The sequence below is a fragment of the Archocentrus centrarchus genome, chromosome 1 (genome assembly GCF_007364275.1).
Source record: "Archocentrus centrarchus isolate MPI-CPG fArcCen1 chromosome 1, fArcCen1, whole genome shotgun sequence".
Taxonomy (NCBI): domain Eukaryota; kingdom Metazoa; phylum Chordata; class Actinopteri; order Cichliformes; family Cichlidae; genus Archocentrus; species Archocentrus centrarchus.
Window position 1 is genome coordinate 32,824,766 of NC_044346.1, and position 14,697 is coordinate 32,839,462.

Sequence of the window (14,697 nt, forward strand, 5' to 3'; positions counted from 1 at the left end):
GTTAAAGATAATCACAGAATATCAATCTCTTACAGCTTACATGCTCTCGTACTTGCTGAAAATTGTTTTGATTTGATTGGATTTGTGGGAGGCTATCCTCATAGGTGATGGCTCTTGTTAGTTTTTGCTTGCACATTAAATAAAGCGGTGTGGTGGTTAGCACTGTTGTCTCACAACAAGAAGGGTTTGAAGCCATCAGCCGGCTGGGGCCTTACTCTGTGAAGTTTGCATGTTTTCCCCATGCTTGCCTTGGATCTCTTCAGGTACTCCAGCATCTTCCCAGGGACATGCAGGGGTTAGGTTAATTGGTGATTTTAAATTGGCAGTAGGTGTGAATGTGAGTGTTAATAATTGTCTCTCAGTCCTGTGATAGACTGACGACTTGCCTTTATCCTTGTGACAGCTGGCTTAGGCTTCAGTCACCCTACAACCCTGAGTTAGATAAGCAGAACACGATGGATGGGTAGTTTAAAGACAGATGCTCAGATAACGTGACTTTAACAGCCCTGAACAGACTGCTAACAAAAAATAAGATACCAAAATGTCTAATATAACATCTTATAGGCATTTTGGTATTTACACTTATTAGCCATTTCAGCTAAATCTTCAGCTATTCTTTGAAGCCCATTTTGGTGTTCCTCATACAACTCACTCAGTCTTTTTTCACGCATGAAACATTAAAAATACTGTAACGTCCTGTAAATCCACTGGACGGTTAGCTGGACTATTCTCACTGCAGCACAAATTGGTGCAATCAGACATCACACAGAAAGATTATTTATTGTCCGATTCCACTATGTGCAATGTTTACATTTTTCTTTTTTTGGATAATGTCTAGAAAAGTTTAGGTCTGCATTACATGTCCAGAAATAACTTCAATTTGTGCCTTTTATAACAGAAATTGTCTTGTTTTCTCTTGCACTCCTGGCTCTTCTCTCCTCCATTCTCACTCATTGCTCCACTGTGTATGTTTATTAGCATCCATCCATCTTGCTTCAGTAGTGTAATATGTGCCCCAGGGGAGCCCTCTGGTGCTGCTGGTAAACACCTGTGTTTGATTACCCCTCCAAAACGTGCCCCTAATAAGCCTGAGAATGAAGCCTCGAGGGGCATTTATGCCCTATGTTTTTAAGCAGGGCCAGATGCAGAGTGGGACTGTCCATGACCTTGCTTGATAAAACTGACCAGACTTATTTAATGGAAGTGTCAGACTGTAGGCGCCGACTAGCTGATGACATGGGGAAAAGGTTTGAAGGGTCACTGGGTCACACAGAAGAAATGGAATATAGCTGGATTATCAGATAGGAGTGTTTTATGTGTTCTATTAAGTCAGGCACAGAATTGAGCAGAGCATGAAACAAGTAATATAGGTAATAGCCATGAACAATGAATTTGGAGAAAAGTAATAAGTGTGATGATGATATCCAGTTTATTATGAGGAGTTTTTCTTTTCGTTTGTCAGGTCAACAGCAGAGGATAAATGATGGCTAAATATTTCAAACTTAGCAGAAGCTGTTAGTAATTGCTGGTTAAGAATGGAAAATCTGAATAAATGGTCCAATTACGTGGAAAGTGTGAGTGAACAGACTGCCAGGCTGGTAGAGAAATGTAGTGATTGGACAAAGGGGGTAGAGTCACACTGAGGTTGCCAGATCAGCATTTGTTCCACCTAAGCATGTTCTTCTAAATACAGCTATAAGCGAAAGAAAGTTGCGAGTCTTCGACTTGGTTAGCGGTCAAATGTCTTGATTGAGTGTTGGTCTTAAGCCAAAGCTTATAGGGTAGGAGCACCAAGGGACAGGTTGAGTGTGGAGGTCATCGTAAGCTAAAGGCTCAAGTGGGCAGGAAGTTAATCCCTGTTTGACCTATTTTCATACTGGAAGGAAGAGTTTTCTGCTTCTGCTTTCATTATCTACAGACATACCTTGAACTTCATCAGCAGGAAAGCAATATGTTAGTCTGTGGAAAGAATAAAACATTTGCTTTTGTTGAAACACTGCCATGTCTTTCCGTAAAGACCTCAAGTCTTCTGCATAAATACACAACAGATCAGTTTATACACCAATCAGTCACAACATTAAAACCAGCCTAATGTTAAGTAGTTCTGGCTTGTAATGTGGTGTCTGGCCCCGGGATGTTGGCAGAGGATCTGCCATGTTCCGGCGCATCCAACTGATGTTCTACTGGATTAATATCTGGAGAGTTTGAAGGCTGGATTGAGGCCTTGAACCCTTTTTGTGTATTCTTGAGTAGTTTTTGTGGTGTGGTAGGGTATATTTGGTCTTCCAGGAGAGTGTGTCTGGTCTGCAAAAATGTTTTTGTGGTTGGTATTTATTAAACTTACATCTCAATAGTTTTAATGTTTTATACACTTTTGTGGAAAAAAGTTGCCACTGGTCCAGTATTTCTGCTGTAACCAGGATAGACCCTGAACTTCGGTCAAGAGGCCAACAGCCAGTCAGGCAAGTTGCATGTGCATCTTATTAACCTATGTCTATGTACTGTATGTGTGTGTGTTGGTGCAGAGAGAAAAAAAGCCTGTGGAGTCGAGAAGGGAGACTGCCCACTCGTCTGGCCTGAAACTGTTTTCAAAAAGTGCAACTTGGAATGCAGCCGTGTATAATTTATATTGTGCTTAGTTGATTCTTGTTGCCGAATAAAGTACAAGAACCAGAAGCAAGTTTCGAAGGCTTCCCCCAAGCCACAACATGTAAACATTGTCAGAGTCTTCCTCTTACAGCTCTTAAGTTTAAACAGCCAACCTGCAAGCTCTCCGCTAGTGGAAAATGGTGAGATCGCTCTGTCGTTGCTCCCTTTCACTTCTTTCTGGGGCTTTGAAGGAGAGTGTTGCTAACTATATGAGTGTTAGTGTGTGTTAGCGAATCAGCCTTGAATGAAGTGATGAGCTACAGGAAAAGAGAGCTGATTAGTAATTTAAGGGGCAGATATGGCAGAGGTCAGTCCAATAATTGAGAGGAAAGTGAGGTGTCTTTAATTGATGGCCAAGACACACACTGGTTCTCTGTGTCTCATTTATGCAAGTAGTGTCTATTTATACTGTACATGGCAATCTCAGTTCTCAGAGGACCTAATACAGAGTCAATTCCAGTCAGCCATTGATCGTCTGGCTGGGTGAGGCTGTGTTAATCAGCTACCATTGTAAGGATGAGCGCTTCTTAAAGCCGCCATCCCTCTCACATTTCTGCCAACACCCCAGACATCTTTTACTGTCAGAGCACGTGTGTGTGTGTGTGTGCGCGCGTGTGTGTTTGTGTGTGTGTGTGTGTGTGTGTGTGTGTGTGTGTGTGTGTGTGTGTGTGTGTGTTGCCTCCCTCTCTATCACTCTGTCTCCCTCATCAGTCTTAATCGCTCCATGCTGTTAATTTAGCGTACCGTGCAGTTTTGCAATCTCTACAATTCACGCATGCAATCCCGGACAAACAGATCACTTCCCTTAAGTTGACCACAACAAAGATATTAAAGGCAATTAGCTGTACTCGTGTACCCTTCCTGTTGTTGTGATTTGTTTGTCCTCCCTCTGGATCTCTTTTTTTTTTTTTTTTTTTTCTTCGCTATATTTAATTTCAATTTATATGTCTTTGTAGCGGGACTTTTGGCAAAGCATAAGTTAGAAAGACATAACCAATAACCTGCAAACATGTGTACTCTAAATGTTAATTATGTAAGCTTAGAGGACATTATAATCTTAAAGTGGCTTATTGTTCCATTGGCAGTCCTCCAGTGTTTTGCAGGCTGGCTGCTTCTGCAGCCAGAGGCACTGTATGTCTTCTAATTCACCAAAGATATGTTTGACTTACTGCTACTATTTATCTCAGAATTGACACAAGAATGCAGCTTTCTCCATCTTTGTGGAACCTCGTTTTTATTGAGCTCTTCTCCCAAGACACTTTTTTTTTCCCTGTCAAAATGCTGCGGTTCCCTGTCTCTGCATATAATCAGCGTCTTCCTCTGTTTGAGGTTTTTTCCTACTTATTTTGGGTTTTAATCTTCTCGGCTGTAGTTTCTGTTTAAGACAAATACTGTTCACACTGGTTTTAGTGTTTACTGCCTTCTGATTCCTTCTTGTGAAATGTGTGAAACATGAATACATTTGATTTTAACCCCTTGGGGATATCTTTGTCAGCATGCCCTAGCCTCATACAGTCAGTCATACTAGCAAAACTGGACAAATTTACTTAAAGGTGCAGGCCAGAACAATCAGACATGTCAGCTTTTGCAGATTATGATATTATATAACAGCTGTGTTGAGAGTTGGGCTGAAGTGCGGTTCTTTTTGATGAAAAATACTTACTGAAGATGACCCCCCCAATGATCATTTGGGGCAGATGTCACTCCTACTTGATTAGTAGACAGCTCCATTTACTGGTTGTAACAGCAAAGGTGTCATAACTGTGTAATTGAACTCAAAGTGCAGACTCGCAGAATGAAGTTCAGTGCGTTTATTTACAGTGATGAAACAACAAAAATGTATTCTCAACGGAATAATGCAAGTAGGTAAGGAGGTTTGAGGGCTACAATGAAAACTGGTCCAATAAAAGCTGATTCTCCACACAACTCCTCACCAGGATTTTCTCCCTCAGGTTCCTCACAAACACGAGCTCTGGGTCACCTGTGCAAAAGGGAACAGAAGTTCAGTAGAGATCACAGAACACAAGCAGACAAACATGCAGATTCAGAAGAGCCAGTTCCACTAACTATTGTCAGAGCAACAATCATTTCATTGAATGGGTGCCTTCCTCCAGCTTAAATAGGGAGCCACTGATCTCATAACTCATCCCAGGTGCACGAAGCTGGAAGGAGGAAGACCCACCCCTGGAACACAAGGTGTGGTTGACACACCCACAGTCACACCCACGGAGAGAGCAGGAGAGGGAGAGAAAGCTAGAGAGGAAAACTGAGTGAGTCAGCCAGGAGGACTGGAGGACCATGACAAAATGTGGTTGAGTGAGGTTACAGAATTCAGAGATCTTCAAAACAAAATGTCTTACAAAAACAAATTAATGACTCAGACAATAATTAGCCTTTTACTCATCATTCTGTGAGCAACTGTGATGTCATGGCATGACTCTGGAACAACACAGGCACAGTGAATGGAGTTGGTTACCTCACTGAGAGGTTGGTGGTGTACATCCTCACGCCAGAACATTACTCCTCGCAATATTTCAAACTGTCCAGAAAAGATGAAAATGGTTGTTGCCTTATGCATTTTTATGAATAATGAATATTTTTTCCCCCGCTTAAATGTTTTTAATGTGTTGCAGCAGCAGGAAATGTTCGGTTTGCATTTGCAATAACTTAATACATTTTTTCTGAATGTTTCTCTAGACACCCAGTTCATTGTGAATCAAATATATAAATATACTGCATTGATTTCATCAGTAGAGCATAGGCCCAGTCACAACTGTGTTATTTTATTCTGTGATAGGAGACAGGTATTTGAATGAAAAGCTCTGACATTGTAAGTTTAATAATGAGGAACACTTTTCGGTTGTAAGAGTGAGATGCTACATCATCAGCTTCTGTGCTTTTTGCTGTTGTCTCTTTCTTTGTCTCCATTCTTACCCCCTGTCTATCACTCTCTCACTTGCCTATTCTTTCTCTCCTCTGTCAGATTGGTACAGAGTGGGATGCCAAAGAACGTTTGTTCAGAAACTTCGGCGGCCTAATGGGTCCCATGGATGAGGCAGTGGGCATGCAGAAGTGGATCAAAGGGCCGAACGTCACCGTCACAGTCGTGTGGATCGACCCTACCAACGTCATCGCAGCCACCTATGACATCCTGATCGACGCCAGCGCCGAGTTTACCCACTATCGCCCACCGCTCAACCAGCCTCTGAGACCTGGCGTGTGGAGCGTCCGCATCCTGCACCACTGGAGTCCTGTAGCGGAGATGCGCTTCCTTATTGCTCCTTTGGCTTATAACAAACACCAGCCCATACGACAAGGTGAGAAAGAGACTCAGGTCATCTCCGGTAGAAATGAGGCTCATTTGCAAGAAGCGCTTCCATTTGTTTCAGCTTTAGCATAACAGAAAATTACTTTTGGTTGTATTATCTGCAGAAGTAGGTTTACTAAACTTATTCCTCAACCAAAGATGACCATTCATCAAAACAAAAGTACAGAGGGTGTTATTCTAAATGTCAAACATTTCTCTGCTCGTAGAGTTTAGTGGAGGCTCTGCAATTACTGTATGGACCCTGAAAGTGCAGTTCAATAGAGCAGCACAGTTTGTGATGCATATAATATTGAGTCTTTGTGACACTGTGTCATAGACAAGACTTGGGTAGTAATTTTGTGGTGTATTTTGTGGGTTTTGTATCATTATACTGTCATACTTTTGGTCCTTTACATTTCAAAGGACGTCTGTAGTTGCTCTGTGCTGAACATTTAACAGTCGACATACCAAGTCTTAAAAAGCCCTAAAAGTCTTATTTAAGTCAGGAGTGCGGCTCTTTTGTGGGACCTCCTTGCACTAATTTGTGCTTCCATGGAAAGCCGGAGGTGAAGAGACCAGAAACATCTCCATACAAAACAGAGCAGGCATCAATCATAATAGATGTGACACTGATTAAGTCATACAAAGTATGAAAGCAGGAGCTGATGTGGAAGTGACTTGCACATGCAGAGCAACCATAGGCAGATTAAAGGTTAATAGGGCACCCTTACGTGAGACTTGCCAAGCGGATGGGTGAAAGCTTAGATATCAGCTGATATAAGCTGGCACTAAAATTAGCTAATTTGCTGAGATGGACTCCATGGTTTTGGCTCAAACAAAGTGAAAAATACTCAACCAAAAAGGATGAGATCATTTTGATAAAAATCAGCTGCTTCCAGTAATTCAAAGGACTGAATGGGATCAATTTTATATTGAGTTTAAATTTTTTGTGTTTTATTTTGGCTTTACATCAACGCTGTGTCACGTTGAAAAGAAGTGATTGCTGATGTAGGTGTTTCAAAACGTCTGCACAGGCAAACACACACAAATGCACACAGCCTTGCATTTGCAGCGATGCCCTTTCTAATCAAGCCTCTGGGCCTCTGCAGACCCCGGTTATTTGTCATCAAGTCAACCCTAATAACCCAGCGAGCTGCTCATACATACTAAACAGAGTGTTAAACAACAGTGCACTTAGCCCTCCAAAAACAGTGACACAATTAAATCAATCAGTCAGCATGGATAAGGGGCAAGACTGCAGTGTTGTAATTCATAAGCAGCCAGTTTGCTTTGAAAGTGTCATAATGCTGCTGTGTGGCAGGCAGGGTTAGGACCCCAATGCAGGACTGCAAACAGCTTTATTGCTGGAGTCTTCACAAAAAACAAACAACAAGCAGAATTAAACTGTCCTGGGCTGAAGCCAGGGTTACAAACCAGAGAGCAAAAAACTCACCGCGCAAGAAGCACACAACAGGAGGGAGAACGCGACAAGGGAAACTGAGATGATAAATACACACGGGATGGCAAGGAAAAGGCAACCAGGTGGAAGCACAGCTGACACTGATCACTAATGACAGGAGAGGGGAAGTAGACTTAAACCCAAACTCAAGAAACGAAAGACCATCACAGTAAAGCAGGAAGTAACTTGACGTGTAACTTGACAAAGATAAACAATACAAAGCTAAATATCCCATAAAGTCCAGAGAAGCTCAAATCCTGGATCTAAGAGCCAGGGACCGTGACAGAAAGTCACATGAGAGCTGAAACGACAGCTTTTCACATCTTTCACAGTTTAATCACTTCTCTGAGCTTTGTAAGTGATAAACACACACACAAAGTTACAACTTTTTTATTTGACCTCACTCTCTCTGGCTACATCGGCTGCAAGTGTGATATGTTATTTTAAGTCAGTGCAGTTATGCTTCCTATTGATGTATGGATAAAAAAACTCTGCTTTTTGTTTTTCCAAAACAAAGCGTTTCACTACAGTTACATACTGTAACCTCTGTTATAATACATTAAGTAGTAGTAAATAATTTCGGATGTTCATTTACAGAAATTCTAAGCTAAAAAGTATGTTCTCTCCGTGTCTGTGTGGGTTTTCTCCCACAGTCCAAAGACATGCAGTTAGTGGGGTTAGGTTAATTGTCTGTCTCTCTGTGTTGGCCCTATGACAGCCTGGTGACCTGTACAGGGTGTACCCTGTCTTCTCGCCCTATGACAGCTGAGATAGGCTCCAGCCCCCCCACCCTGATAAAGGATCAGTGGAAGAGGATGCATGGATGAATGGAATAACATTGTAAAATAGCCTTAAGAATCCATTCTAAATGAAGCTGTGTTACCGATCAAAATTACAGACAAATAAAAGTAGATTTTAGAGATGCTGTTTGTAACGAGCAAAATATGCAAGCTGACTGGTTACGTGAAGAATTGTTGTTAGATCGAAATAACAAATAAAGGCTACTGTATTTTTTCTGCTATAGCCATACTTGGTGGCAGGACCAATAGCTTATTGTGACTTTTACTGTATTTTTAGCACACTAAAGATTAATATAAAGATTTTTGTTTAGCCAACATTTTTGAGTCACTTCACTTACATTCTTATTTCTTTTGATACAATATGTGTCTGCTTGTTTCTTTGATTACATCAAAGAAACAAGCAGAGTGTACCAGTATGCTGTAAATGGCAAAAAGTACCTGCTGTCACTGCATTAAAATAACAGTTATTAGTTAGACTGAGTGTTGGGGCACCACTTTGGCTTGCATTTGGATCCAGGCTTGTGCCTTTAATTCATACAGCACCAGAAATGGCTGACATAAAGTCAAGTTGAATTGCATCCATATGTTTTACAAATTTACAATGTAAATTATTAGTCTCACTAAGTTAATAACTTTGGTCTTTACGTCAACTTTATAGTTGTTATGTAATAATCTTGTGTCAGCATTACTTGTTGTGTGTTGTAATGTGTGCTTTGGTTTGTAGCTATTTCATGACTCCACCTATAATTTATTGCCATTGCTGGCATCAGGTTTCGCCTCCTACATGAAGTGCCAGTAAAACTTTATGATGTGGCCTTCCACGTGCAAAGAGAGCAGCAGACACAAGCATATACAAAAACTCTACACAGATGCACGACTTCACGCCGACACACTGCTACCACAGAGCTAGCCGGCATCGGTTGAGCATTGCCATGTGTGACTGCATCTTTGTTTCGCCAGCGTGCAAAAAGTGCTGAAGTCGGCTAACATGTGGATGAGAGGAAGCTTGTGTTCCACAGCCACACTTAGAAGGGATGGCTAGCACCCCAGTTAGAGGGCCAGTGAGGAATTTAAAGCTTCACTGGAGCTCAAGGCGGAGGGAGTGCTTTAAGGAGAATTTCTGTCTATGTTTACCATCTTCTTTCAGAGCATGACCGCCATGAGAAGAAAGAATGACTTCATGTCTTGAATATTTCTTACTGTTTTCAGAAAGCCAGCTCTGCAGTAGCCTAACAAACCACATCAAAGGAGGATTTAGGGAGTCCAGTTACAAAAATCAATCCAAGACTCCGATTTACACTTTTAAGATAATGAGAAAGGAGGTCACGTTCATTTCTTTGATATTGTATGTCTCTTTTTTCCTTCCTCCCCTTTTTGCTCCATGTTCACTGATCTCCCAACTTTTCCCCCCCTTTCTGCCATCCAATCTCAATTTTTGACCACTGACTACCAACTTTTTCACTCGCTGTCTATAACTTCTTTCTCTGCTCTCTTTCTTGCTTCCCACAATCCTCCAGAGGACACTCTGAAGCTCCACAGTGGGCCGGCTAAGAATAGCTACATGGAGCAGAGTTTCCATGGCCTCAACCCGGTGCTCAACATCCCTGTCAGCCTGAGCTCCGTGGAGCAGGCGAAGAGGAACGCGGCCCTGACTGGCCCTGAACTCGAGCGTTGGATAGACAGCCTGGTGGGAGAGTTGTGGGTGGCAGCTGACGTCTGTGCCGTGGGCCCTACAGCCTGTCCTGTCATGCAGGCGTGCCCCAAGAGCCCGTGGAGCTCCCTGAGCCCAGACCCCAAATGTCAGCTGGGAGCGCCCCGTGCCAATGGTCGCATCAGGTAGCAGCGAGGCCTCCAGCTGGACAGGAGGTCATGGCACTGTTTATCTTTATTTATTTGAGGGGTTTGTTGAAGGTGGCAGAGGGGTGAGTGTTCTTCATCTCTCCTGGAAAATGTAGAAAGCAAAAATAAAAGTGGATTTTTGGGGGACAGAAAGCGAGGAGGAATGATTTCCTCCCATAGTATTCCTTTTTTAGGGGATTATGCTGGCTTTGCTATTTCAGTTTCTTTGTGTATTTATTTTTCTTCTCATGGCTGAGTTTTACTGTGATCAAACATTGCAATTTTCAAGCATTTATTTGGCTGCTGAGTGAATTATGAAGTCAGCTTTTAACGCCGTGCACAGGGCACGTGGGTCACACGAGTGTGGACTATCAACACCGCTGGCAGACCAGGTTCTGCTGCGATAAGGCCTTAGTATTAAGACATACACGAGGAGATAGCTGGGTACTGAATTAAATGTGCCTACTTAGAGTTTATGTCAGCACCCACAAAATGACACAAAATGTGAGTGTTCACATTATCCCCAAACAGTTTAACAGATTATTTTATTATTTAATATACATTCGGTAAGAGTGAATTTCACACTAGCCAAACCTCTGAGATGCTTCAGTTCAAAACTTAGTTCGTATCAGTGCCTGATTAGATTGTGGAACTTCTGTGGCTTGGCTGAACCTCTTCATCGGTCACATTTTGTTGCAAAAAATGCAAAAAAAGAAGAAAACAAATACGAAGACTTTCTCAGAATAATTGGAAGTTTGGGCTTCTAATAGAAATTCGATGTAGACGTTTTAGTGTTAAAAAATGCCTCTTTTGTCATGACTCTTTTAACATTTACATAGCGTAGACTTTAAAAAACAAAACAAAACAAAGAAACACCCAGAGGACAGAGAGAGAGAAGACTGTCCTTTCGAGCTGGAATTTTATTTTTGAACCAACTTGCCTCAAACTTGAAACAAAACTATGTCACATTAACCTTAAACATATTGTCCTTGTTTTATGTGTCGCCTTTTATTTTCTTTATTCCAGTTATTTGAACACCACTTTATGTTGTACATAATTATACACTAAGTCTCAAAAATGGTGTGAATGGAGGGCGGTGTGGGGAGGTCCATGAGTCGCTATTTATTTATAAGTTTATATAAATACTGATATCTTTAGTCAGTGACTAAATAACTGCAACGCTGCCTTGGCAGCTTGATAAATATTTTTTTGTAAAGAAAGCCGCCTTTATTTACAAAGGCCAACACCCCAAACTTATATTGTACCTTTTTATGGCCCGCACCTCTGTGTTAGTCAGTGTTGTCCTGTCTGAATAGATCTTCTTGTCTTGGTTTCTTACATGGCTGTTTGCCAAGTGCATCACAAGAGAAAGCCACTCTGACCTGTGAGGTAAGAGGTCAGCTGCCTAACAACCTCAGCAAAAAAAAAAGAAAAAAAAAAGAGGAAAAGCTGAACAAAAGAAGCCTTCACTGGCGACCGCGCCGGACAGCGTCTGGTTTGAAGGAGAAATTGTGCTTTTTGGTGTTTTATGGTTCCTGTCAGTTGCAGAATGGTTTGAGTGGTAGTAATCTTCATGCTGTGACAATAATGTACAATTTCAAGTGAATATCATATTGTATCTCTTGACTAAGGAGTGCATAATTTATTAGATTGGGTCTGTGTCACCTTTCCAACCCTATTTACATTTGAAGTATTTTTTTTTTTTCTGTCATCAAGACAATCTCTGGACATTTGAGACCAGATAATCACATTAAGTGTAGCACTGTACCGCGACACATCCTGAACAAGAGGTGTGGTCACATGTTTGTTTTACCTTGAAATAAGTTTCCTCTGAAGCCAATTAGGTTTTCAATCTGCGATTGTCAACATTGTTTAGTCATCACATGAGCTAAATGAGTGGTTTCAAACAGGCTAATTAACTGACATTACTGCTCATTAATGTCAAGTTCACCTTGCGTCTCTGTCAGATGTGTGTATTATAACTGCTATCTCTCCTTCCCTCTCAAATCTACATTGTTTCTGGGGTTAGGTTGTAAAGGACAGCTTTGTTTCCTACTTCTAGTGCCACCATGCTCTGTAGAATTACATCACACAATACATATTATGATGTAAGCTCAATGACCGTTTTGGAAAAAGTGAAATAATTAAATGTAACTAAATGTGAAAGTCCTATTTTGTAACAAAATTATTAACAAATGAAGAGGATGTACATAGGTATTTTGTATTGAAATAATGTTTAAGAGGTATTGTACATGTAAATACAGATGTGGTAAAATGACATTGAAAGTGTCAGTAATTGGACACAAATAGTGAATTGATGGTGTTTATTGATCAAAGTACATAACCTGTTTCAGTGTTTTGGACAGCTGTGACAACAACCTTGTCCTATTTGCCTCTCAGAGAAAAATCACATGCCAGATTGTTGTTGTTCTTGCTGGAATGTATTGTTGAGCAACTGTTGCACAAATTTCTCTGACTGACGTTTCCCCGTTGTTTTTTTTTTTTTGTTTGTTTGTTTTTTTTATTATTTTATTTTTATTTCTTTCCGGGGAGGCTCTGTGTGCCTTAGCTGACTTTTAGAACCTTCTCTGTCCATTTAAAGAAAATCCTCATTTTGCCGTTTGTTTTGAACTTGTGTGAAGAAAACCATGAGTCTGTCAATTGATTCATTGGCACTGCAACACCAAAATGATGTCTGCTGTTGTATATATCATCAGGCCTTCTGTCATTATCAGCTTTTACTTCTTCCCTTTCAGGGATTTGTTTTGTTGTACTTGACTCGCTTGTTTTACTTTTCTCCGACTGCTTTTTGGAAATAAAACTCTATGGAAAACCAGCTCGTGGCTCTGTGCTGCAGCAGTGATGTACGCTGCGGAGAATTTGGTGGCTGATAACATCAGGCCGCTGAAGCATGTTTCCACTGTTACTCTGTTGTTGCTTATTAAACAGAGTACTTTTGCAGCTCAGGTCTGTTTCACTGGAAATATGAGGACTTTATATTGTTATTGACTTAAAGGGGTTGTTAAGGTTTAACTTTATTATAATGTTTATTTAAACAGCTTTAACAGTGTATATCGGAATACTAGTGTTCACAAATGAGGCAGACAAATCAACGTGATTTCAAGCTGCATTATCAAAATATTTATATTGTGAATGGCTTTGTGTAAGGTGAAGCCAGAGAGTTACAGCTATTTTACAGTGCCTCTCAACTCTAAAACATTTTAGTATCGTTCCGCTCAGTGTTTGGGTTATGCAGCTTTATTGTTTTGGTTTAAGTCACGTTGCTCTCATCGCCACTGTCGCTGTTGTAGACTGTATATAAAAGATGGTTGTTGCCATGTGCCGTCACCCACCGATTTGTGAAGTTTCATTTTGAAAGGGATGTTGCTGAGTTATGAGCTAACACTAGCACGTGCCGAAGGTTTAAATTTAAAACCTTAAAATTAAAATGCAAGATTTTAAACTCAGCAAAATTGCAGCATTAAATTCTTGGACAAGCTGAACCACACATCATCATGTTTCATCATGTTGCTAAGCTCCACTTTAATGGCGCCACTTAATGGAATCCTAGCAGCTAACGACTCCGGCCGCTTGTGTCACCATTAGTGTAGGGGTTGGTAGTAAAAAAAAAAAAAAGTAATGTAGATTTTTAAAGAAGTAATGCATTACTTTGCTTAATTACTCACCGTATAAATTAATTAATTACACTACTCGTTACTTTTGTTTGTCCTGAGATGCACTGTCACATAATTAGCAGTTAGCAATATAAACCTTAGGTTACATGCCTCATACTGACATGAAACACTCTTATCGTACCACTAATGAAGCAGACACACACATCATTTTTTAGTATCAGAGTTGACGGCAGCATTAAGGAATTTTTAAAAGGATTCTTTACCGTTGTGAAGTAGGGACAACATTCACATACTTGTAGATTACTCAGAAAATTATGAATGTACTCCAAGGAAAATTTCTGGAGTTGTTAGGAGTGGCACAAGGAACTGTTCTGTAGGGGCCCAAAAATGACTGCCCTTCTCTGAGCCTGGTTCCGCTGGAGGTTTCTTCCTGTTCAAAGGGAGTTTTTCCTTCCCACTGTCACCAAGTGCTTGCTCATAGGGGGTCAGTTTTGACTGTTGGGTTTTCTCTGTATTACTGTAGGGACTTTACCCACAATACAAAGCACCTTGAGGCGACTGTTTGTTGTGATTTGGCGCTATATAAATAAAATTGAATTGAAATTGAATTGAAATCTCTGTCAAAAAGTTTTGAACCTAAACTGATGAAGCTTTATGGAAATATTCCTTAGGGGCCCAAGAACATATGATTTCCTTTTTAAAGGTCTCAGTTACTGCCGAAATTTTTAAATTCCTATCTCTGAATTTTTCATCTATCTTGATGAAATTTGGCATTCAGGTATAAACGATTACTGTTGATAATTGACTTTTTCTATTTTAAATTTAAATACAAACTCCAGCACAGTGCCAGGTGGAGGAGTTTAACTATCTCAGGGTCTTATTCACGAGTAACGGGAGAAGGGAGCTTGAGATTGAAAGACAGATTGGAGCAGCGTCTGCAGTGATGTGGTGATATGGTGTTCGGGTGTTCTGGGCATGTCCTACTGGGAGGAGGCCCTGGGGCAGATC

At 40.8% G+C, this 14,697-nt stretch overlaps 1 protein-coding gene across 1 annotated transcript in view; it reads left to right on the top strand.

Moving 5' to 3' along the window:
* The window catches only part of xylt1 (xylosyltransferase I), a 106,373-nt gene extending 93,496 nt beyond the window's left edge, over positions 1–12,877 (top strand). The window contains exons 11-12 of the mRNA XM_030741706.1: positions 5,633–5,966; positions 9,733–12,877. Of these exons, the coding sequence (XP_030597566.1) occupies positions 5,633–5,966; positions 9,733–10,055 (657 nt within the window). The 3' untranslated portion in view covers positions 10,056–12,877. The remainder of the gene's footprint in view (positions 1–5,632; positions 5,967–9,732) is intronic.
* The last annotated feature ends 1,820 nt before the right edge of the window (positions 12,878–14,697 follow it).